This window comes from Gobius niger (genome assembly GCF_951799975.1).
Source record: "Gobius niger genome assembly, chromosome: 9".
Classification (NCBI taxonomy): Eukaryota; Metazoa; Chordata; class Actinopteri; order Gobiiformes; family Gobiidae; genus Gobius; species Gobius niger.
This window is the reverse complement of record NC_136860.1, coordinates 26,844,248-26,869,137: the sequence shown is the minus strand read 5'-3', so window position 1 is coordinate 26,869,137 and position 24,890 is coordinate 26,844,248. Positions and strand designations below refer to the sequence as shown.

The following is a 24,890-nucleotide window of genomic DNA, read 5'->3' as shown; positions in this document are numbered from 1 at the left end:
CAGCCCTGTTAAACAATACCACTTACTGCCTGACCCTCTGACCAGACAAAACTCTGGGGTAAAGGGGGTAAAGAGCAGGAGGAGACACTCGGCAAACTGTTGGAGCCGGGGGCAAGAACAGAAAAGCCCGATATGCCACATGTGCAGCCCCCACAACAAGACAATTGGCCAAATCATAATAAAACAATGACTTATGTACGAAGTGCATCAGCACAAACTATTAACAAAGTCCGAAAAATCACTTCTCCAGGACCAAAGATGGTAACTGCCCCCCAAAAGACTGCACAGTGGGTGATGACACGTAATGGTGCACAGGTGTTAAAGATCGCTCACAGTCAGGAGGCAAACGCTGCCAAATTCTTGCTCAATTAAACAAGAATTCTCCAAGGTAGGTGCATAAACAAAGTCTGATAAATCGAGACGGCTGGACATTCCTTGATACAGAGGACCAAGGCTTCATACAAACTATGCAAGGATGTTTTATGGAACAGATATGACAACAATATGCCAATAAGCCCATGGAGTTTCTGAAACCACCAGTCAGACCCACAGCACATTTAGCGAACCGCTGTCTATACAATATGTGGAGAACAAAAGCTCTTCTCATTGTCAAACTGATAACATCCATATATAGATGCAACATGTCTAGACTGCAATCACGCGACAGCCCTGCCCTGTGGAACTCGGCTTAGGAAGTGATACATGTGAGAGGCATTTCCATGATCCTATCAGCTCTTAGCACCCAGTCGATTACACGGCCGCCCCAAACAACAACAACAAGCCTTTTTCATGACGGCCCATAGGAAACTGGGCCGGGAAGAATCCGCCAAAATCACATTCCTGGAGCGAGAAGGTGGCACTGATAAGAAAATGGGGAGAAGCAATTTGCCATAAGATAATTCCAACAGAGGCTTAAGTTAGATTTTATACAAAAACTCTACTCTCAAGGAATGTACGAGCCTTCTTGTATTAGCTTGTCATTGTCAACATAAAGGAGCTACAACAACCACTTATGTTTGACCTGCCTCCTGCTCCTAACTTTGTCATTTTTTAGCACAATATTTATCGTCTTCATGTATTTGCATTTTGTCCCCATTCTTTCTAATGTAATACTTTATTTTTTAGCCAAATTAAGTTGTGTTTTTATGTATTTCATGTTTATAGTGAGATATTTGAAGTCCTTTTTGAAGAAAGCTTTACAATATTTCTTAAGCGGTTAGTTTCCGTGGCATTAGAGCAGTACTAAGTAACTCAAGCCCCTAGAGGCCATAAGCGCCACTGCAGGTGTCGTAGCAAGTTACCGTTTTTTAATTGTCCGTGAGAGTAAATACTACGCTGAGAGATAAGACAAAGGGAGAGAGGGATATTGTGCATCCAATCACACAATGGAGATCAATTTTTTCACTCAAACATGGCGGTAAATACTGCTTAAGTGGCGCTAGCTCGCAGTTAGCCTGTTAGCTTCTTCTTTGTGATTCCATTAGTGTGTATTGGTGTCTCCAACCCGTTGCAAATGTGGTTTTGTGGCCAGAGACACCAGGGGAGATGAAAGACCCCCCAATCCTCCCATTAATACTTGTTTTACTGCTTTAAAAGTCTATGCAATTACATTAATATAGCGAACTTCAAATTTTGTTATCGTGACAGGCCTCGCCTTAGCTTCTTCATCGCTCATGGTTCATAACATATTAAAAAAAGGCCTTAATTTGAGTTAAAATTAACATTAAACTGTACTATACCTGACTTGATAAACATGACGCTTGTAAAGCATTGAATTTATTGTGGTTTTGGATCATTGTAACACAGCCTAATGTTAGTACTGGCCATAAAATAATATTTTGAGAACATTTTTTACTGTTTCCACTGTATAGGCTACACATCATCTGCTTCAGCCCCAAAGACAAACAAAACTTTCTTCCATGTTCCATCAAAACCTGTTGCCTCTGTCCGCGCCTCACTGTTGCCTGTGATGATGCCACGCCACGTCAGTCCAAAATACACGGGAGTATATTTAGCGCCTCCTGTCCCTCCTGTTCACATTGCTCACATGCCATCTCACATATTCTACTTTGCATAACAACTCCCCCTTTGGCACCGAAATAACTTTGACTGTGCGCTCCCTGCTGTGGCACCGAGCCGCCCCCCCTCCTAAAACAGGACCTCGAGCGTCACACAAGGCGCTACAACATACAAGCGAGAGCTAAGTAACTACTCACGCCTCAAGTGCATAAACAAAGAGTGCTTTCCCAGAAACGTCATGTATCGCCACGTTATCGTAAATATCGTTATCGCGATATTAGATGATGCAATATACGTATCGCAAGAGACCACAATAAGGGGAGGTGCTACATCTGGTGAAGATTTAACCCAACATAGACCAAAACAAACATGCAGGGTAACTTAAAGTATGTAAAAAAGATTAGTTCAGTCATGATTTTCATAAATAAGAACAATTTTAGCCTTATTTTGGCCCAATTTTGGATTTCTTGGAGTCTTGTTTTGACTAAATCTGATAAGGAATCAAGCTGCTTTCAGTCTATGTTTACATTTGATAGATTTAGGACAGTTGTCAAATGCTTTTTCCTTTATATGCAAAAAAGATAAGTTAGATTCTGTAAACATTGTGTCATACGGTCTAAAGATAATCCATTAAAATTAAATCATAGAACAAATATCCCTCAAGGAGAGGAACATTTTTGAGTTTGAGACAAGAACAGGGCACTGTATCTAAATGTAATAAACTTTTGTACATTGTTAGGTCTTTATAATTGCCTCAACGTCCAGCCTAGAACTTTTCCTCACCGTGTCAATAAAGTGTCCAGGCAGTTTTTTGATACTTACAATTTAGCATAAAAATCGCAAAACTCCTTGTAAACTTTAACATCGCTCTTCCTCCTTTGCGATTTGGACACGGGGACCTCCGCCTCCCCCATGTCCTCGAGCCTGTGATGATGATGATGATATCCGTTCATTTCCCCTCTTTCCCCCCGGAGCACATCATCCGGGATCTCCCCATCTTCTGGTATAGACGGCGGCACGTGTCTGCCGTTGACCTCCATGTCCCTCTCTCTCCGCTACAACGTCCCGAAGTTGGAACAATGAGTCCGAGCAGTTAAAGTTATCCGAGCGAGGGGGATCGCAACACTGGCCCGGTCAAAGCTGGGACTGCTCTCTCTCGCTGGGTCTTTCAGGCACACACCCACCACAGGGAACACACACCCACCACCACACATCACTCTATTTTCCCCCTAAGCAGCTACACATGATCTATCCGCGCTCGTACGGCTATTCTTGGGCAGGTTGCTGACACCGAGGAGCCCACCCTGACGCCAGGCGGAGGTCACCGTGTCGTAAAAAACAAGCAGAGATATAGAGGGAAGGGTGGGAGAGGAGAGAGAGGAAAGAGTGAGGTCAGATAGAAAGGAGAGGAGGAGAGCCAAGATAAAAAGGGAGAGAAAGACAGAAAGTGGGAGGGAGGGAAGAAGAGGGGGATGTCGGGGAGGGGTGAGAGTCAGACAGAAAGGCGAGAGAGACAAACTGCCACAGCGAGAAAGAGATGATGTGAAAGACGGGGGTCATTAATATCAACAGCTCTGCTTCCTGTGGCACCGGATCAAGATTTAGATTCCACTTGTCACTAAGTTTAGAAGAATAATGGGTCGTGAGATCAGCTGTTGACAAGAGGCAGAGTCTGGAGGCGAGGGGCTCCGGGTGAGAGCTCTGTTCAAATACAGAAATGGTAAAACTTGCGGGCGAACTTTTCCCGTGGTTAATCTGGGGATTTGTAGATTATTTTCTGAAATATTTGGGACAACAAATCGGTCAATCCGAGCTCTTGCGGCCCCGATTTTGAATTTTAACTATAGTGATCCTTTTGTTTGCGCTCATTGTTTGTACATTTTGAATAAATAGTTGTGTCTGAACTCATTCCCAACATTCCTCGCACATTTCTAACAAGTTTTAAAGCCTGTCTCACAGTTTTCAGGGTCACTTTCTCAGGATCACTGTCACAATAATGCTGAAAACAATTTGCCTGGCATTTCTTGAGGAAAAACTGGTTGAATTAAATATACAGTGTCTTTTCACAAATGTCTTATTTTACAATTCACTGCATATTTATTTCAGCAAAACAGCAATTTTAATGGAGAAATGTTGGGCAGAAAAGTTATTTTCATTTGAATTTTCAAGCTGCTGACAGGAAGTGGCAAAGAAGAAAAGTTACATCGCAGTTTGACTCATTTCCCATCGACTTAACATGGTCGGCATGGCAACAGTCTGCCTTTATCTACGTCACTTCCTGTCTGTGTCCAATTGACTCTGTGCATAACTTCAAATCATAACAACGCCGCCCAAGAAGCGACTTCCTGTTTCATTCCGGCTCGCCAAAATAAAAGCACACAGCTCGTCTTATTGATTTGTTCAGCAGGTACTTACAACATTACACGAATATAATTAAATACAGCCATGTTAAGTGTTTTGTCTGTTAATAGTTAGGCAGAAAGAAAGTTGAACTAATGAATAAGATGATGCTTTTATTTTGGCGCACTGGATCGAAACAGGAAGTCACTTCATGGGTAACGTTGTTATGATTTGAAGTTATGCACAGAGTCAATAAGGAGGTGAAACTATGAACATCACAAAAATGGCCAAACTAAAGAAAGTTGGGTACAATCTTTAACAAAATCTTAAATATAATTGTGTTAACTATGTTTTTGCAAAAATTGTGTCTAACGTGTCATGCACTTTAAGAAGGGATGAAAATATTTCATCCCACTAGATCCCCGCTTAGAAAAATATCAGGTAGAGGGCCTTTAAGTTGAACTGTTTCCTAAGCGGAGGAGGAAAATGCTTTTCATATTCAGCATTTGTTTCTACTTTCAATATTTTGATGATGCAACTTATGTGAGGAAATACAAAACAGGTCTACACAAATCATCCAACTGCTTCAGGCAACAATTGTGGCCAAAATAAATAAAGGGAGTTCATGAAAAGGAACTGACACAATGAAAACTATGAAAACTTATGTTCAGCTGTTTATTTCTGGCTCAATATCCCGGCAATAATCTTATCAGCTGCTTTCTTGATCAGTTTAAAATATGTGCATCATGATTCAGATGTTACAAAAGTGTATTTCGCAATCTGTTCAGAGCCGCTCTGGCATTCACATGTAATTACGATAAATCTGTCCAAGAAAATGATAGCTCTTGTGTGGCTCAACTCAGGCATTTCAAATTAATGACTTCTTCGCGAACCACCGACAGTGAACAGCAGCGCGAGAACATTCAAGAAACTGTTCAGGAACTCAGTGTAAAAGACACACACAAAAAAGTCCAGCATAGACACATAATGTTTGTTGAGGTAAAATATTTCCCATGGTACAGAGCCTTCTACGTGACTCCATCCTTCTACAAATAGAGCGAGAGTGGGGCCTGAATCTAAACTAGGTCCTGGCAGCTGCTGCTCAGTGTCTCCTAAGTGTGAGACTGTGTACATAGCTGGGGCCAAAAGCTTCCTACTATAAAGCCATATATAGCTTTCGGCATCATTTCACAGAGCTTCCATCTGAACCTTTTCTATGCTGTAATCGGACCGACTGACTCGTGAGTCAAACAACTGGGCACAAAGGCACAAGTCGTGTGATGATCCCAAACATGGAGAAAAATGTATCAACGTTAAACTGAGGAAAATTTGAAAGGAACTGCAATAATTAGAGAATAAACAGCATAAAGTTAAGAGAAACGGGTGTTTAGAAATGCGACATTATTCTAAATATCTACCTATACGGTTTCTAAACTACTTTGGATACCTGAGGTTTACCTTTCTGACAAAATGAACCCTGAACGTTATACTCAGGGCGATATGGCTTAAAATATCACGATATAAAAAAGAAATATCACGTTAACGATATATTTGACGATATACCTTACGCCTATTGCAGTTTATATCATTCATTTTATTTCACTTTTTAAACACCTGTAATTGTAAATGGACTCAACTTATATAGCGCTTTTCTACCTTTATCGGGCCCAAAGCGCTTTACAGTAAGGAAACCAGTGACCCATTCACTCTCTCATTCATACACCAGTGTACGCAGACACTGGAGGTAAGTGGGTGAAGTGTCTTGCCCAAGGACACAACGACAGTGTGCATTTGCAGGGGATTCGAACCCACAAGTGACCTTACGATCATGAGACGACCCGCACTACCACCTGCGCCACCGATATAAAAATGACAACGACAACAAAAAATGATATTGTGATAACGATACGCGATACGATGTGGCCCACCCAGAGTTATACTGTAACACAAGGAGACACAATGAACGTAACAAACTTTATACCTGAGGTTTATTGTACTTGCAGTGGAATATAGAATAATGTCTTTAGATCAGTAGTTCTCAAAGTGGGGTCCAGGTCCCTCAGACACACAGCCAAGAGTTATAGCTATTTGTCGTTTTATATGTAATTTTAAAGGTCCTATATTGTGAAAAATCGACTTTTTGGAGCTTTTAGCCATGTTGCAAAGCTATTTCCTTATCAAAAACACCCCCAGAGTGGTTTTTGGCTTCATTCACGCAGTTGTAAGCAATCCTCCTGAATCCTGCCCTCTCCTGAAAAACGACTGAGTTGTGACACTCTGACGTATGTTACGTCATAGTGTCAAACAGGAAGAGCCCGACGTCTGTGATGTAATGCCTTACGGCCAGGATGGATGCTTGGTGAACCTTTACCAGAATCAAAGTGGATTAACTTTTATAACTAGGAGCGGCCAGGACAGAGCGGTGAGTCAATCAAAACGCGTGACAGCTGATGTCAACTCCTTATAACTGCACTGTGAAGTAACTTCCCTTATTGCTGTGATATATATATTTCTTTTACTGCTAATAATGCATGGGCGGATTAGCTCAGTTAAATGAATCGAAGCATTGGGTCGTTCGGGTTTGCAAAATACCCCCAGAAAATGGTAAATGGTAAATGGTCTCAACTTATATAGCGCTTTTCCACCTACATTAGGCACTCAAAGCGCTTTACAGCAAGGATCCACTCACCCATTCATACACCAATGTACGCAGACACTGGGGGCAATGTGGGTGAAGTGTCTTGCCCAAGGACACAACGACAGTGTGCACTTTCAATACTTATAGTTCTCACAATAATAGATATATATGTACCTCTACCACTCCATAGTGGTAGAGGTACAATATATCATATAAATGCCTATAGTTTACTTTGGGATTGCTAAAATAGCATGACACAGATCCTTTAAGCTGTAAAACGTCACTAATTATTTTGAATAGAGTTAATTATTTTTATTGGGGTGCCCCATGGGGTCGACTGGGGGGGCCGCAATGCTCTGGACTTTGGGAATGGCTGCTCTGGATTTTTAAAATTATGAATAGCCAACTGCAAATAAACAACACAATGACTTTAATCAGTACAAAGTAAAATTAAGAAAATCACTAAAGTGCTCCTGAGGAAACGTAATCAAGAACACAAAAAAGCTAATTTTGAGAGTTGTAATTCCGTTGATCAATCATCACACAGCAGTTTGACATTACTCATGATGCTAAACGCAATCCCCCAGAGTCTGTTTAACCCTGTCCACTCCAGTCACCTGTCGGGACCACTTTACCCGCAAATATCTCTGAGCCATGTATTAGTGTCCACTTGGAGCTGGTGAAGACAGACAGGGGCACAATGGACAAAGGCCCAGAACAGGAAACAACAACTGAAGGAACCAGAGTCAAAACCTCGAGACCTTGAGTCATCGCGAGAACAATACTCAGCTCACACTTGACGAAGAGGAAAAACATATACAGTTAGGAGCGGGTGATATTAATTATTATCATAGGCTCAAGCACAGACACTTTTGTGCTTTAAGAGAAGGTGGAACGAACCCGTCAGACGAAGAGTCAACACTCACTAAAAGGAGCTGGCTTTACGCAATACAAAGCTTTAAAAGTGTAGATGCTCTTAAAACCAAATTGTCTGACACTGTATCATTGCCCGAGCTTAAAAAAAAGACCGTGTAGCTTTTCTCACATTATTGGTGAGACGCAGAATATTATTGTGTTGGAAATCCCCATCCCCTCCGTTGTACGTATGAGACTTGGATCAGAGATGCTCTTCATTTCAGTAGACTTGAGAAAATTAAGTTTACCTTACGTGGGTCTACGAGCAAATTTTTACAGATATGGCAACCCTTTTTTGATTATATTCAGACTTTGCCTTCACGTAATATTCCTTCCTAAGCTGGCTAAAAATATGTTGTTGTTGCTTTTCCCTTTTTTTTACTTATTGCCATTCATATTGTTTTATTTAATGCAGTACTTTTATACTTCTATTTATTCAAGTCATACAATTGGAGACCGTTTTGTTTCGTTTTTGTTTTATTTATTTTTTTCGTTCTGTGTGGATACATCTTTTTTGTAATTTTTCCCGATTTGCATTTGATATTTTTTCATTATCATGTCTTTTCCAGTGAACAAATATTCCACATTCATTTTTTTTGTTTTTTGTTTTGTTATTGTTCATGGGACGGGGAAAACAAAAACGTAACACTGTACTGTATTTTGACAGCTCTTTACATGTACTTTGTGAAAAGTTCAATAAAAAAAAAGATGATTGTTGATGTATGTATCGCGTGAGGCTTTAAAAAAAACACCAAGTTTGGACCAAAATTAGGCAAACATTTGAAAGAATATTGTCAAGAAAAACTGTAAATTTCAGTTAGATGGAAAACCTCAATGATTCAGCGATAAATGATGGTTTCTTGCGGAAGAATATTTCGCCAACAATAATTTGGCAATATATTATGCAGCCTTAAACTGCAGCTCAACATAACTTCCCTGTAGGTGGTAGGTCATGGGGATCAGTGGATGTCAAAGTTCGCCACCTCTTTGAATAGAGAAGCTTGAAACAGGAATCATCTCTGTTGCAACAAACGACTGAGCCCAGTTTTATTGGGAAAGAGCATATTATTAGGCCATTTATCACACTGGGAGTTCAGAAAACATTTGTCTGACCCTCTCCGCCGCCCCGACTCTCCCATCCGCCCTAAGTCGAGTGGCCACGGCAAACGAGCACGCCCTGTTCCCTTTAAAACACACACTCTGAGTCAACAGTCGCCACGGCAACGCGGGCCGCGGGTCCAACCCAAAACTCTCACCGACGAGAAATGAATCAGGCACTGAGCAAACAGCAGTTTATTGCTTTATGTGATAGCTTTAGTTTCCAAAACCTTTTATAAAAATTGGCAGGCTGCAAGTTGTTTAAATAGAGTACACACGAGTAAACAAAAGAGGGGGTTCAACACAAACTGAAATGGTGTTTGTCAGTTTTAAGGTTAAGTTTAGGTGTGATGGCATCGTAAATGTTAACAATGTCATGAAAATCTAAAGTTCGATATATTGAGACAGGAAACTATGGCGATAAACAATAGTATTGAAGACCTTATGATGACACAGAAACTAACTCTAAAGTTTAAAGATTACCATTAAGCTCTGTTCAACTTAATCTTAAAATATCCCACAATGAACATGAAATACAATGAGACACAACTTACTTTGGGTTAAAAAAAATTGTATATTGTGTAAAGTATTACCTTAAAGAAATGGAGGGGGGGATAAACAATGTATTTGTTGCCTGTCATTTATTGAATCATAAGCCGATATAGAAATTATTGTGACATCCCTAGCAAGACTTAGTTCAAATTAAAAGACTTTTCTGACAATACAAGTAATAAATGACTAAGCCAAGTGAGTCCCGAGAAAGCAGAAACTTGCTTGTTTTTCCAGCCTAATGAAATCCCCCAAACTTTTTTATTTATTTCATGGAGATTATTTGACCGTGGATAAGGAATAATGTGACATAAATGTTTCAAAGTGACGTCTGTAGATTGCAAAATGAGGAGGGGGGAGAAATTTCAAAAGCAAAAAAAATGACGCTCCCTCCCCCACCCCCTCCTGATTGGACCAGACGGAAAAGCTTGTCTCATTGGTCAAAGTCATGGCACCGGGGATTCTGATTAGTGTCGGAGATCAGCGAAGGGAGACTCTATATTACTTATGTTACATCAAATTGCAGGCCCAATTTATACGCAATCTATTAAATTTGTAAAACATTAGAACTGACAGGTAAAATGGTTAAAGCGCTGATACTGAGACAAACAAAATACATGATGAAATGTTCCATGTCCAGGAAAAAGTCCAATCAAGAGTTAGTATTTATATCACTGCTGATATTAGGTCTGAGGTATTTGTTGCACAATGTTTTATGTCTGTACTATCTCTTTCACAAAGAATCATATGTTAGTAGTAGTAGTTTATGTTCTTCCGTCATTATGAACATTTAGATCTTAAGTCACATGTTTTCCAAAGATCTTATACATTATACAACAACAAAAACTTGTACATTAAGAATTTAAGTGCTAAATCAGACCTGGGCAAAGTACGGCCCGCGGGCCACATCCGGCCCGCGAGATGATTCAGTCCGGCCCATAACTTGTAGGGCATAAATTCATAAGCATGTCAAAAAAAAAAGTAAGTCTCTAGCTCATTCCTGTGCGGAGTTATGATTTTTTTTTTATTATTATTACCAGAATGCTCACTCCAGCCACTAGGGGGCAGATTAAATAAGAATAAAAGTAAAGAATTCCACAGGTGTCCAGCAAAGGGCACTGGCATAATAAGATATAAGGATATAAACAACACATTGTGTGACTTGCAAGTGGGAAATGGACAGACTGCCCCTGGGCAGCTGTGGCTACAATAGTAGCTTACTACCACAGAGTGCGGAGTGAATGAATATTGACTACAATGTAGCAGAGACTTGTGACACAGGCTTGTAAAGTGCAATAAGTGTAAGCCGATTTTATGAGGCTACAGTCCTGCCAGACTCATCATTATAGATTTATTGAAAAAAAGTCCTCAATGTATTTTCCCAATCAACACATTTTTTTTTATTTTGGAGCTTTTGTTTATGGACCCCGGCGATACACTCCCGATATATTATACTTATATCCCGATATAAGTTTGAGTTATTGTTGGTGCGGCCCTCCGACTCAATTCAGGCTCCTCATGTGGCCCCTTATGAAAATGAATTGCCCACCCCTGTGCTAAATGATGCCTGACTGAAAGGAGTTTAGGCTGAAGTCAAGACTCATTATTCTGCCCAACCCCTTTTACAACTGTGACACTGTGTTCAAAGATGACACACAACAATATGTCAAAGGATTTATCTCCTTTGCTTTGTTTTAGGTCAGAAATAATCCCAGAGAGAAGAAAATATTTGTCACGGTCCTTGAGAAGAACTGCAAGGTTGTACTACTTTGCAATTGCACAAAGGCATATATGGGTCAAAACATTTATGATTATTGTCTATTTCCAAAGTTTCCAAGTCTCACAAAAATGTCTTTACTCGAATGAAACCACCTTTGTTTTGTTTAGGGGCTTCACTCACATTTCTGCACTGCTGCCTTCTGTCACGTCTTTGCAGGCTGCAGCAGAGGGAATCTCCACGGATCGCCCTGAGGGATTTTCCATTAAACACTTGCTTAAAAGTGGCTCCATGGCGTTTATATGAGAGCAATAACTCAAAGTATATGTCAACTCTTGTGCTTGCATTTAACATTACTACAGGGCCTGCCATTTACTTTCCTGCTCACTGGACACTCTTTATTTAATTATTATTATTTTACATTTCTGTACACATTTGTTCTCTGATCCAGATGACGTCTTAGGTCTATATGCACAGAAAATGCACAATGAACCACAAATAAAATAAATTCCAACTGAGCCAAAACCGTACGAGCTCCTACAAAAAGTAAATATCAAGCATTGGCTTAAATGACTTGAATTGAGGAAATGTATCTTGTTATGAGCGGTTGTCACTCATTTAGACATTTTTCCTGATCGGACCAAGTTTACTTTGCTTGTTTGAGGACATTTCAGACCAGTTCTAGGGTCAATCTCGCTTGAAATAAGAAAGTAAAATTGCCAATGAGATAAGACCAATTTTCTTACCCCATTGGCAAAGAAAATTACCTGAAATAAGGATGAAATGTATCGAAACGAGTCGGAAACATCTCAGAACAAGTGAAATAATCTGGGACAAATGCCCAAGAACTTCTTAACTAGTCAAAACAACTAAAATTTGGATTATTATGCTCAAATTGAGATGTTTATACTGATCTAGTTAATTACTTTTTGCAGCGTGAGTGTTTAACGATTCGAGTTATTCTACGGTGCGATAAAATACTTTATTGATTCAGTTTGTCAGCTGCATACATTAGTCACACGTAAAATCTAAGCTATATAACATTAGCAGGACTTAAAAGACTATCAATAAATGGGACAATAAAGAGGACAGCGGTGCCCAAAGAATAAATACAGGTGCAGCACAACTAGTCTTTCACACAATGATGTATTATACAGCCTGATCTGGGAAATCTTCTTCTCACAGGCACAAATTGGCGCAGTGGTGCAGTGGTTCCGGTTTGTGCTTCACAGCCAGAAGGTTCCAGGTTCAGTCCCCAGCTCAACGGGGCCTTTCTGTGAGGAGTTTGCATGTTCTCGGTTTCCTCCGGTTTCCCCTACCACTAATAGGCCAGAATGGATGAGAGTGGGTAATCTATTTGCCCAGTTATGTGATCAAGAGTGGTTTAAAAAAAAAAAAGAGGTGAAGGAAGCCGTGTATGACAGATACTGTATACACACTGGCCCCCAAAAAGGCACTGGGGATGGACTACGCTTCCAGATGTTGTGCACCCAGGATCAGTGGGATGTCACCACCAACGTCTATACTAGGCCGACCGATATGGGTTTTTCTAAGGCCGCAGCCGATATTTTGGGATGTTAATTGGCCAATGCCGTTATTATATTGACCAATATTTTTCCAAATGTAAAAACAAATACTTATTATTACTTTAGGTCAGGGGTAGGCAAGTCTGCGTCGAGGAGGGCCAATTTTCATCATTGCCAAAACACCAAGGGCCGAACAAGGGCCGATTGTAGCTCAAAGGAAGATCCATTGCCTGCAAATGCCAATGTTTTACATTATATACGACATATTGGGATGTTCGGCCAGGAAACAGAATTTACTGCATTTCGAGTACTTTAACAGGTATTTGATCTCTTACTTGTATAATAATATTTCTCAAAATGACCTTGTGGGCAAGAGGTTCTGTGCTGGGCCTGGCTTTGCCTACCCCTGCTTTTTGATTCAATCATAGTTTCTGTCCCAGCTTTGATTAGCTGTCATTAGCATTAGCATATTGTTACTAGCCGCGGCATTTTGCGTGGCGATCAAAAATACAATAATGGAGGTTAAAACTAAGTCAGAGATCGAATTCTCCAGACTCTGCACTTTAAAATGACATGTTGCATGTTCATATTGACGGAGTTTAAGTGAAACTTGTGTTTAACAAATTTGAATCTAACCAATTTTCATTGCATTGTTACTCACCTCCCCTGATGATAGGGAGTTGTGGGAGGACTCATTTTAAAACCCTGACTTTGCTCTTTCCAATGCAAAATGGGAAGTCTCTATCAATTTCGGTCCCTGAAATATCGGCTTATACCGGCCGATATATCGGTCGCTCGAATCTATACCTGCTGTGAATGAGGAAGCTCCTTGACTGGGAAGTGAAAAGTCAGCTTCTTTACATAAAACATGAAATCTCTCTAAGAATAAAGTTCATAAAGCCTGAACAAAGCGGAGCATAGACCCTTTAACAAACCGCCTTTAAACCATGACACCACAGCTTTAACTGTAGACGACTAAATTACACGGTGTGACTGACAATCGGCCAGACTGCACGGTAATAAAAGTCATTAGCCGCCCTTCTGTCACCGCGCTCCAATAGCGGGGTTAGTGGGGGACACCTCTGTGCAGCAAACTCCCTCTTTCCCTCCACATTCCTCACATTTCTACATTCCTATAATCACTGCACGATCACAGACCAAGGGGGAAAATACTTTGCTTGCGAAAGGCTCAATAAGAAGTCGGGCCAATGTTAACATATTGTGAAAGCTGAGTTGCAGAAGTGTACACAAGTTTGGAGGGCCGCATCCTTCGCACATGTTTAAGGAATTCCAGCTCTGGTTGCGGTTTTCGCTGATCCAATACTTCTTATCTAATCTGCCCTTGTCAATTTTAATCCAAGCACAAAAACACTTGTCGTAAAAGAGCAAGTCGAGCAAGCCACATTTGTTGATAAGACGTTTGGAGGAAGAATCAGTCAGATAAAAATAGCTTGATTGCGTTAGGTTAGTGCATCATTCTAGATTTTATTGAAAAAAGTTACTGTGAATGACTTTACAAATCCAAAACAACACAAGTCCAGTATCAAGAATTTAGCTGATTGTTTGAATGCAGTGACAGCAAAAGCACTCATTTCCAATTTAACTTACTCCCTTTGAAAGAAAGATTTGATTCAACAGTTCATCATTTGGTTGTGCAATATAAAAGTCGTAAGTAAGTTGCACATGAATTGAAGCTACTCCACGGCGGACAGTGACTAAGCTGAAACGCTAAAAGTATCCAAAGCCAGTATCCTTTCATAGCATTAAATCGAATGAGTGAACATCTCTGTAGGAATGCGTACAATGTCGGTGGAGACACTTACCTGAGGCTATCCCGGGCCAGACTGCCATAGCTGTCGGGCCGCTCTTGTCTCCTCCTGTACAAGTCTGAATTTGACAACTCCTTCAGCCTCAGCGCGTTCATCCTCCTCCCTTCCTTCCTTTTTTAAAAACTTCCTTAAAATAATCCTTACGCTTTGCGACCGCTCTGTCAGACTTGTGTCAAAACCTGACCCACATTGAGAGATCTAAAAGCTGCTCTTCCTTTAGCACACCTTCCTGCGCCCCTCCTCCTGCTGCAGGTAAATGGCGAAATGCCTTTTGAGAAAATGACAAGGCGAAATAAGCCCCGCCCATCCTGATCTTTGACCCTCTTTGACAGTCGACGCCCACACCGGCTCAGTCCGCCCCCGTCTGGGAAAAGGGCACGGGACGCACTCACCACAAACACTGACAGCGAGGGACCAGCGGATCGGTTTGGAGATGAAACAGCAGGGACATTTAATAATCTAATTACTACTGTTGCTCGCCTCGATAAGGTCAAGCCGTTTAGCCGCTCCATTTAAAGGTCATCGAGAGCTGAAACGGTTCCTTCCTACACTTTTCCACACGCAAAGAACCAAGACCAGGAATTTTTATGTATTCTGATAAGTGGCTACTTTGTGACACTTGAGCTCAACAGTGGATTTCTGAACTCAAAATCCCACTCAAAATTCAGACATATCGGGAAAATAAAAAAGAACTATGATTCTAGCAGCTTATCAGTGGTAACCATTGGTAACTCATCAAACACACAATGTAAAATGGAAGATGTATATATGACAATGTCTTCCTCATGCTCCTATTCAGCAGTAAATATTTTGTTGTTGTTGTTATTGTGTCTGTAATAACGACATGGCTGAATAAAGAAATTGAACTGAACTGAACTATATACAATCTATAAGTAGTTTATGTTTTCTTCCTTTTAACCTCTTTAAACCCCCCCTCCCGCCTTCACAATCAGAATCAGAATACTTTTTATTGCCAAGCACTTCCTCCAGGTTCGGCTTTACCCAAATCTAAAAGCTTCTCGACTGGAGAACAGCCTTATTTGAAAGCTAAGGCCGACAAAACTGACCGTAAGATTGTTGTTGCATGGTCGCCGTATTTTTTAAGCGTTTTTGTCGTGATTTTGTTGCTTTTTCATCATTTTTTTCCTTGCTTTTTTGTCACGTTTCCGTCACCTTTAGTCACTTTTTTTTATTATATTATTGTTGCTTTTCCGGCATGTTTTTGTTGCTTCTTTGTTGTGTTTTTTGTCACTTTTTTGTGGCTTTTTTTTTTTGCTCTTTAGTCATTTTTTAATTATATTATTGTTGCTTTTCCGGCATATTTTTGTTGCTTCTTTGTTGTGTTTTTTGTCACTTTTTTGTGGCTTTTTTTTTGTTGCTCTTTAGTCACTTTTTTAAATTGTGTTAGTATTGCTTTTTGGGGCATATCTTGTTGCTCTTTTGTTGCTTAGTTGTTGTGTTTTTGTCACTTATTTCTCGCTCTCTTGTGGCTTTTGTTTCGTCGCTCTTTTGACACTTTTTGGTTGTATTTTCATCCTCACTTTCGTCACTATTTAGTCTCTTCTTTAAAGGAATAGGCCACCGTTTTTACATACTGAGATATGCTCTTACCTCACTTTAGCCGAGTTAATATATCCCCGTTTGCCTGGCAGAGCGCACGGACAAAGACCAGACGGGGATATATTAACTCGGCTAAAGTGAGGTAAGAGCATATCTCAGTATGTAAAAACGGTGGCCTATTCCTTTAAAGCCAAACTGGATAAAACATGCTCGGTTCAGGTGGGGGTCAAGAGGTTAAATATTCGCACTACATATATATTAGCACATTGCTTATATTTGAAAAGTCTGTAGATTTTGAACAATATTTGAACCAGCGCAGGAACAGAGGTGGATGAGATTGTTGAGCTTCATTATTCGAGCTATAGTTAAACAACCTTTCCCTCATTCATACATATGAAAACACCACTAGCCTGTTATAAAATGTTTGTATTTCCAAATGTGTCAAGCCTCCTTTTCTGTCAAATTTGCCTTTTGACTCTGTGACAGAAAAGACCAAATGTCAAATGTTGAATAATTCATGACAGTTTGGAGTGGGAGCAGCAGACCCTCCCCGAGGCGACAGAAAACACAACCCAAGCACATTGTAGAGTCATTTCCAAGTCGCCCTTTTACAAACGCAAAGGAGTCAAACAAAGTCAGCACAGGCCTTTCAGAAAACCAAAATGCTAATACTGTGTCCTTGGGCTACGGTTTTCACTCATGTCACAAAACTATCAATGTATAACAACTTAATAACTGGATAAGTGTCAAATGAAATCCCGCCATTAGTCCACAGTCTTAGTGTTTGCTTTTGCAGCTTGTCTCGGCCCGTCAGCATTCCTCACAGATACACACCACTAAAAACGTCACAAGGGAAATTTCATTGCCAGGAGCGCTGCTGTAAATTCAAACAACGGCTTCTCCGGGACTAAAGCATTGGCAAATTTATGGCGCGTTATGGTTGATGTGGTTGCTATGAGTCGTGCTCAGACAAGTGAGGCACTTCTGTGGTTTTGGCAAAATTATGGAGACAAGTCCAGGCACGAGTTCTACGGTTACTGGGTACTACCTCGAAGATCAGAGTTTTCACCGAGCAATTCAAGCTGAACAATCATCACTTTTCAAAATTCAAAGTCACACATATATTTATTTGAATTGATTATTTCATAGTATGGACCACGTTAACCTATTACTTGTCGTCCACCAGATCAGGGATTAGGGTTGAAGCAGAACTAAGTAACTCAGGTCCCTAGAGGCCATAAGCGCCACTGCAGGTGTTGTAGCATGTTGTGTTTTTTTACTCATTATTGTCCGTGAGAGTAAATACTACACTGACAGAAAAGACAAAAGGGAGAGAGAGATATTGTCCATCTAATTACACAATGGAGATAAATTCTTTTGCTTTAACTTGGTTGTAAATACTATTCAAATGGCACTAGCCCGCAGTTAGCTTTGCCCGTTAGCCTGTTAGCTTCTTCTTTGTGAGTCTATTAGTGTGTATTGGTGGCTCCTACCTGAAGGCAGCAAAGTTGCAATTGTGGTTTTCTGGTCAGGGACACCAGGGGGAGATGAAAGACCCCCCAATCATCCCATTAACACTTGGATTACCCCCAGAGGGACTACATAAAGGGTTTATTAAGGTAAACAAGTTACGTGGTACTGCTTTAAGGACGGCAAATGTGCTGTAAATTATGCTTCACTCACATATTTTTTAGAAACTAGAAGGTCTTGGCTTTCAAATGAGGTATCACAATAGTATATAGGCTGCGAGCTGTTCTGTCAATAGGCTTTCAGATTTATTATGTAGAAATTGGTTAAAAAAAAAAAAAAAAAAAAAAAACAATGATAAGAAATCAAACAAAAGTGTCAACAACGCAAGGAAAAAGAATCAGTTTTGTAGGTCTTGGCTTTCAAATGAGGCATCACTCTGGCCTATAGGCTGTGAGCTCCAGTTCGAGAAGCTTTTAGTACATTTTGGTAAAGACGAACTGGAGAAAATGTCGAAATGTGCAGGCCAGCCCCTGTTGCAATAAGGACTGTTTATTGTATCATAACAGAGCGAATCGGACATTTGACTTTTCGTTTGCATCATTTGCCTCAATAAAACATTCACCATTCAAGTAAAAGCTTTGGGCCTAATGAAATCGCCTAAGTTCAGACCACTTACCTATGTCAATATCTCCCCCTGTTTCTTAAGTTTTTTTTTTTACAAGAGACCCTCTGAAGCACTCATTTATATCCTTTTCTGAGTTTTAAACAAAGATGGCGTATGCAATGGAATACTACTATATACAACTTTAATAAATATGTCAAATTGTGAAGATAACGGGGCCAGATGCCTGTTGGTGATCACTGCTATAGCGGGTCTGACTTTGCCAATATAACTTCACACAAGCAGATTTTTACAGTGCACACCGCCACCACGTGGATATTTAGGGAACTGCAATCCTTTCACAATGGGCAGAACTGCAGAACCTTCTAAAAATTGCAACAATTGTGTTCCTACTTTTTGTCTGATTTCCTTCGTTAGTAAAAACGTCAACACACTCACTTTTGTGCAAATTCAAGCTCAAATAATTTTGTGTTTTATGAGTTATTTTAGTAGCACAGGCTTCAGTACAATAGCAGGAAGTTTTGTTTTGTCATTTGTAGATTACGCCTAAGCGACCTCCCTTCTCTAAGATTTCACTGTAAACTAAAGGTGCAATCTGCTGGAGGAAAACACCTGTGAATGAACAAATGACTGCTGATGAATGCATCTTACCAAAAAGCCGCTGGTCTGTGGAGAAGAGGGAATGCAATGTCTTCTCTCTTGTAGCTGTCACTTAACTGTCTTTATCTGCACGGCCACATCACTTCCTGTGCCAGCTGTGGTCCCCGTGTGTGTTTGTACTGAAGCCTATGTGCCAGCGCCGCTCTGTTTACTCTGTATCCCCCCTGTCACTTGGAGGGATTAGAAAAGTCTCAGGAAAAGGGAGTAAAGAGTAAAAAAGTGCCTGATGAATAATGTTTAAGTACTGATTAACAGTTTGAGGGCAAAAGTTTGATTTATGTTTTACACACAAAACAAGATGATGTGGCTAAAAGGCTAAATACATTAATGGAATAAAAAACTATAAGAAACCAGCTAATGATTAAATAATGAAACTTATGAATTAATTTTCTTATGTTTGTGCAAGTGGGTCGAGCAGCCAAAATATTACTCAAGAGTAACATTACTTTGAAAGAATCTTACCCAAATAGTGGTGACCCAAATAAATAAATAAAAAGTATGCAAATGTTACTCGAGTACTGAGTAACGGTTTGAGCGTAAAAATCAGACTTAAGTTTCAGCTGTGACATAAAGTATTAGAATCAAACGTATGAATATCCTAGTATCTCCAAAGAAGACACCATCAAAACGCATTATATTTCTGAGGAAAAAGGTTCACGAAACAGAAACTAGACATGAAGCTTTTATAACTTAAAAAATACTCACAGGGGCACAAGTAGCTATTTAAGAGTAAAGATACTTCATTACAATGTTACTTAAGTAGAAGTAAAACGTACTCATTGATATAACTACTCTAATAGTTTCTTCAAAAGTACAAGTACTAGAGTAACTCTTTGTTTAGAAACTGTAATGTAACGTGAGTGCGGTACCAGCCTCTGGTTTTGGGCTGGAACATATATTGTTATCGTATTGATATCGAGTTTTGAACGTTTAAAACATTAAAATCGAAAAAAGCAAGATACAAACGATGTAGATTGTACTATGTGGTATGTCCGCACTTAGATCCACTGCTATCACTTTTATCACTTATATCACTTTATCACTTTATGCACCGTATGTAAATCCAATCCCCCTCTTGTTCTATGTCAATTGTGTTTGTCTTACCATATTTTACCTCTTATTTTTTTATCTTCTTTATTTTAATATTCTTATGTATGCCCCTAAAGCCTTATAGTTTAAAGTTTTATAGCTTATTTTTAATCTAAACTCAGTGTTATATGTTTTTATGTTTAATGTTCCACGTCTCACCTAGAAAAATTCCTAGTTTGTGAACCTGTTTACAAACAATGGCAATAAAAACTATACTGATTCTGAATCTGATTTTCATCATAAAACTGCACTCTGCACTGCACTCTGCACTGCATGTTTTTATTTTTCTGAAAATGCTTGGTTTTCACCTAACCCATAGTTATATCGTATCGACATTGAGATATCTGGCATGAATATCGAGGAATGAAATTTTGTCCATATCGTTCAGCCCTACTCTGGTTGTCCAAGAAGTATTTATCGTTGTTGAGTCTCAGGCAACTCAGTCCAGTTGACTTTAAAAGCTAGTTCACTACAAATAATATGATCATCATTACTCACGGTGGAAAGAGAATAGTACTGACATTTCTAAATCATGCTGTATTACTCAAGTCAAATGTACTGGGAGATAAAAGTACTTTAAAATGTGCAGTTTCTTCAGGTCAAGTACACAAACACCCACACGCTTCTGCCTGGTGGCTACTTGAAGAATCATTGAAGTTTGAAGAATGCACAAGTCAAGTTTGAAGGTGAGGAAAATGAGGAGTAGTGAATTTTCTCAGAGAGGTCATAAACCACTTAGCAACGGCTTGTCGCTGAGATAAAGTGTGAGGAAGTGTCACGCTGTGGTCAAATGGTGAGCACAGTTTAGCTGGAAATATCAAGCATCAGTGCATCCCAGCAAGAAGGTCCCGGGCAGGGTGTCTATAAGCCCTTTTCTATGTGTGGGGTTTGCATGTTCTAGCCATAGGTTTCCTCTACCACTGACAACCTACACAAGGATGAATGAGAGAGTGTTTGAGTGAGACACTGAGTTAATGGATGGAAATCAGCCGGCGTGGTGTGTGTGTTGTAAAAGGCTTTATAATTAGATGCACAGTGGACAAGGGAATTCTGCTTTTACAATAAATGAATGGCTAACAAAAAGTTTATACCACAATTAGAAAACAAATCAGGCATAGGGCCATTAATGGATTAGGGAGCTGTAATTTTGCACATAGACTAATTAAACTAAACCTTATGTCATTCACAAAGACAGTACCAAGCAAGTCCTTATTAGCTCATGCTGTTCACAAACTACTGCAGCGTTTCACACTTTGAGGACGGTCAAATCCTGCGGCACATCTCAGTTTCCCAAACAAGGACAGGTCCACAGAGCAGAGGCATTCCTGTGAGCTGTGGCTGTATCAACAAAGTTTACATCAGATAAATATCACACATGCGTCAGTCTTAAGCCTCTAAACACTCTCTCCTCTGTCAGGCCTTTGTGTCCAGACTGCACTACCAGAATAAAAGCCAAATTCATGCGGGGCTATACTTAGCTCAGCATTCAGCGAAAAGAGGAAAAAGTCACAGTGAAAAAAGCTCTCTGGGGAAACGGATGGTCAGGAAGTGGTTTGGAAGGAGTCAGTGTCCAGTTTAAGTGGACATTCCTGACCAGGGAGGAGCTGCCACTAAAAGATAAACTTACCCTGTCATTGTCCTTGGAAAGCAGTGAAATCAGAAGCAATGGATCACGAGAAATAATTTGGCACGGACAGACATTTCTATCAATGAGTAAAACCATGTCACTAGGCCCACACAGTGTGTAAGGTTCCACCTACTTGCAGCAGCTGCAGAGCCATTAAACCGAGGGCCAAACTTGTAAAAATACTTAGTGCAGCTAAGTCAATACAAAGAGTGTGACTGCAGCTACTGACGAACTACTCACAATCACTTCATTGTTATTCAGCAGAATGCAAAAAATACACATGGCTTCAGTCAAGTAGCTTCAGATAATCATCCATTCAAGGCAAATGTCAATATGAACTGTGCAATAAGATTCACCTTATTTTGTTCAATAAAGAGTGAAGATGCAAAAACATAATAATACAATATAGAAAAGATAATCATACGTTGCTCAAGCTTGAACAGAGAATGAATAAATACATACAAAATAGCAATGTACGATCAGACTTTCTTCAAGAGCACACTAGGGGGCGCCAGTGCGAGGCGGTGGCTGAAGTTCAGAAGAAACTTGAGGGAAAAAAAATCAAAATCTACAATAAAACGCACACAAAAGTCTATCAATGCGAAATAGTGATTGAAAAATCTTGTGTCACTACAGCTTTTACAACAACACTGATCTGTGACTTGTTGGAGCAGGAAATCTGGATAAATTACAGTTTTCTCACAGCTTCTTCCCTGGGCAGCCCCTTTTTTGCTTCTCCGGGAAATCTCAACCACAACTTCGCAAGTTCTCAGACGAAAACCCGTGAGATAAAACCCTCGCATGTCTCCCACTCACCCGTTTGTCAGCTCGTTGATAGCCAGCATCCCTGCAGTCTGCGTTTGTCGCTGTTTTGTCCCGTGCTGAGCCGCTCGTATCCAGATGTGCAGAATGGCGAAGACACGGGCCTCGCCTCGCTTCCCTCGGCGTCAAGTCACCGCAGCTCTAAAGTGCTTCCGCTTTAACATCTGGCAGTGAAAATAACTTTAATGGGTAGATTTTCCAAATTTAAATAATAATGCTGATTATGACAGTTTTTATTGCCGTTTTGGCCTTTTGTATATCTGCATTAATGTTGTTTAAAACGCTCAATGCGCCTTCTCTTATTTTGAAGAAACCGGAAGTTGTTAACTATCTTTGCTAACTTGACTGCGGGTTAACTTAATCGCTCTACAAACTAGACGCATGAGCTTTACTTCACATTTTCTACTAATAATTTTTGACAGTCACGATTTTACCTGAATGAATTGGGACTAATCTTCAATAAATATCTTTTATTCATAGTTTGTACGTGCTTTGCATCAAACAAAACAAGCCGAATTTCTAGCATCATTTCTGGGCGAGTATCCTCAGGGAAAATCTGACATGAGTGGAAACTATTGTTAACCACATGGAGTGTTTGTAAGAAGCTAGTGTCCCACACAGGCAGAGATGAGTCAGGTCTGAAGGCATTGCGTTACTTCTTTGCAGCCAGTTTAGCAGCAGAACGTGGCTGGATAGTGTCGTGATGCCTGAGGAAACGGCATTTTATTTCCATAAAAGGAAAGTCCAGCCTCTGAGTGGAGGAAGTCAGAGAGACCCCATCAGCATCATCATGAGGTCATTGACAGTGTTGGAAAGTAGCTGAATACATGTATCTAGAAAACTCTCTCTTAATCACATTGGAGGATAGAGTACAGCAGTCCTAGTATCAAAGGAATACATTGCAGTTAATTGATTGACTGCGGAATTCTTCCGCAGTCAATTATTGGTTTTCATGTTCTTTGTTATTGATTGACTGCGGAATCCTTCCGCAGTCAATAAATGGTTTTCACGTTCTTTATTATTATTATTGATTGACTGCGGAATCCTTCCGCAGTCAATAAATGGTTTTCACGTTCTTTATTATTATTATTATTATAGTATTTTTTTCCAAATTTTCTGCAGCTTTCACAACTTTCACAATTTCAGCAATTTCCACAAGTTATACATCAAAACGTTCAGCATGTTGGAGAGAATCCTGCTATTACTTTTGGGAATTCTGCAACTTCCGGTTTTTCCGCAATCGGCCGATATTCGGCCGATTTTTCCTATTAGTTATAATGGGGCTCCCGCAAATTCACAGATTCTGCAGTTTTTTCCACAGTTTCAGCAATTTCTGCAGTTTGTGCTTGTTCAGCTTCCACAACTTGTCAGTTTTCTGAAAAAATTAGAGTTCTACAGTTTTCCAGTTTTTTTCTACGGGCTTGGGAATTCTGCCATTGATTTGTATGGGGAATTCTGCCCATTCATTTTAATAGGATTTCTTATACAGTGAAGTCTGTGAGTGATTTAAACAGTTTATACAATGTTAAGACTTTATACAATGTCAAGTTTCTGCAATTTCAACAGTTTTTACAGTTTCTGCAACAAAATAGGGATTTTTGCAATTACAACACAATTATGCAACTAAATAGGGATTTTCACAATAAAAGCACTATAATGCAACTTAATAGGGATTTTCGCATGTAAAGCACTATATTGCAACTTAATAGGGATTTTCGCATATAAAGCACTATAATGCAACTTAATAGGGATTTTCGCATATAAAGCACTATATTGCAACTTAATAGGGATTTTCGCATATAAAGCAGTATAATGCAACTTAATAGGGATTTTCACATGTAAAGCACTATAATGCAACTTAATAGGGATTTTCACAATAAAAGCACTATAATGCAACTAAATAGGGATTTTCACATATAAAGCACTATAATGCAACTTAATAGGGATTTTCACAATAAAAGCACTATAATGCAACTTAATAGGGATTTTCACAATAAAAGCACTATAATGCAACTTAATAGGGATTTTCACATGTAAAGCAGTATAATGCAACTTAATAGGGATTTTCACATGTAAAGCAGTATAATGCAACTTAATAGGGATTTTCACATGTAAAGCAGTATAATGCAACTTAATAGGGATTTTCACATGTAAAGCACTATAATGCAACTTAATAGGGATTTTCACATGTAAAGCAGTATAATGCAACTTAATAGGGATTTTCACATGTAAAGCAGTATAATGCAACTTAATAGGGATTTTCACATGTAAAGCAGTATAATGCAACTTAATAGGGATTTTCACATGTAAACCACTATAATGCAACTTAATAGGGATTTTCACATGTAAAGCACTATAATGCAACTTAATAGGGATTTTCACATGTAAAGCACTATAATGCAACTTAAT

The 24,890-nt window shown here is 39.7% G+C and overlaps 1 protein-coding gene across 5 annotated transcripts in view; it reads right to left on the bottom strand.

Annotated features, from left to right (window-relative positions):
* Nucleotides 1-22,593, bottom strand: part of LOC306968147 (LIM and senescent cell antigen-like-containing domain protein 1) — a 36,372-nt gene extending 13,779 nt beyond the window's left edge. For 2 of the 5 annotated variants that reach the window (XM_079563456.1, XM_079563455.1), the window contains exon 1: nt 2,842-3,410. In XM_079563456.1, the coding sequence (XP_079419582.1) occupies nt 2,842-3,059 (218 nt within the window). In that variant the 5' untranslated portion in view covers nt 3,060-3,410. Of the gene's footprint in view, nt 1-2,841; nt 3,411-14,625; nt 14,744-18,934; nt 18,986-22,475 lie in introns of those variants that run through there. The other 3 variants (XM_079563458.1, XM_079563459.1, XM_079563457.1) reach the window with 3 other exon arrangements.
* Between the last annotated feature and the right edge of the window lie 2,297 nt (nt 22,594-24,890).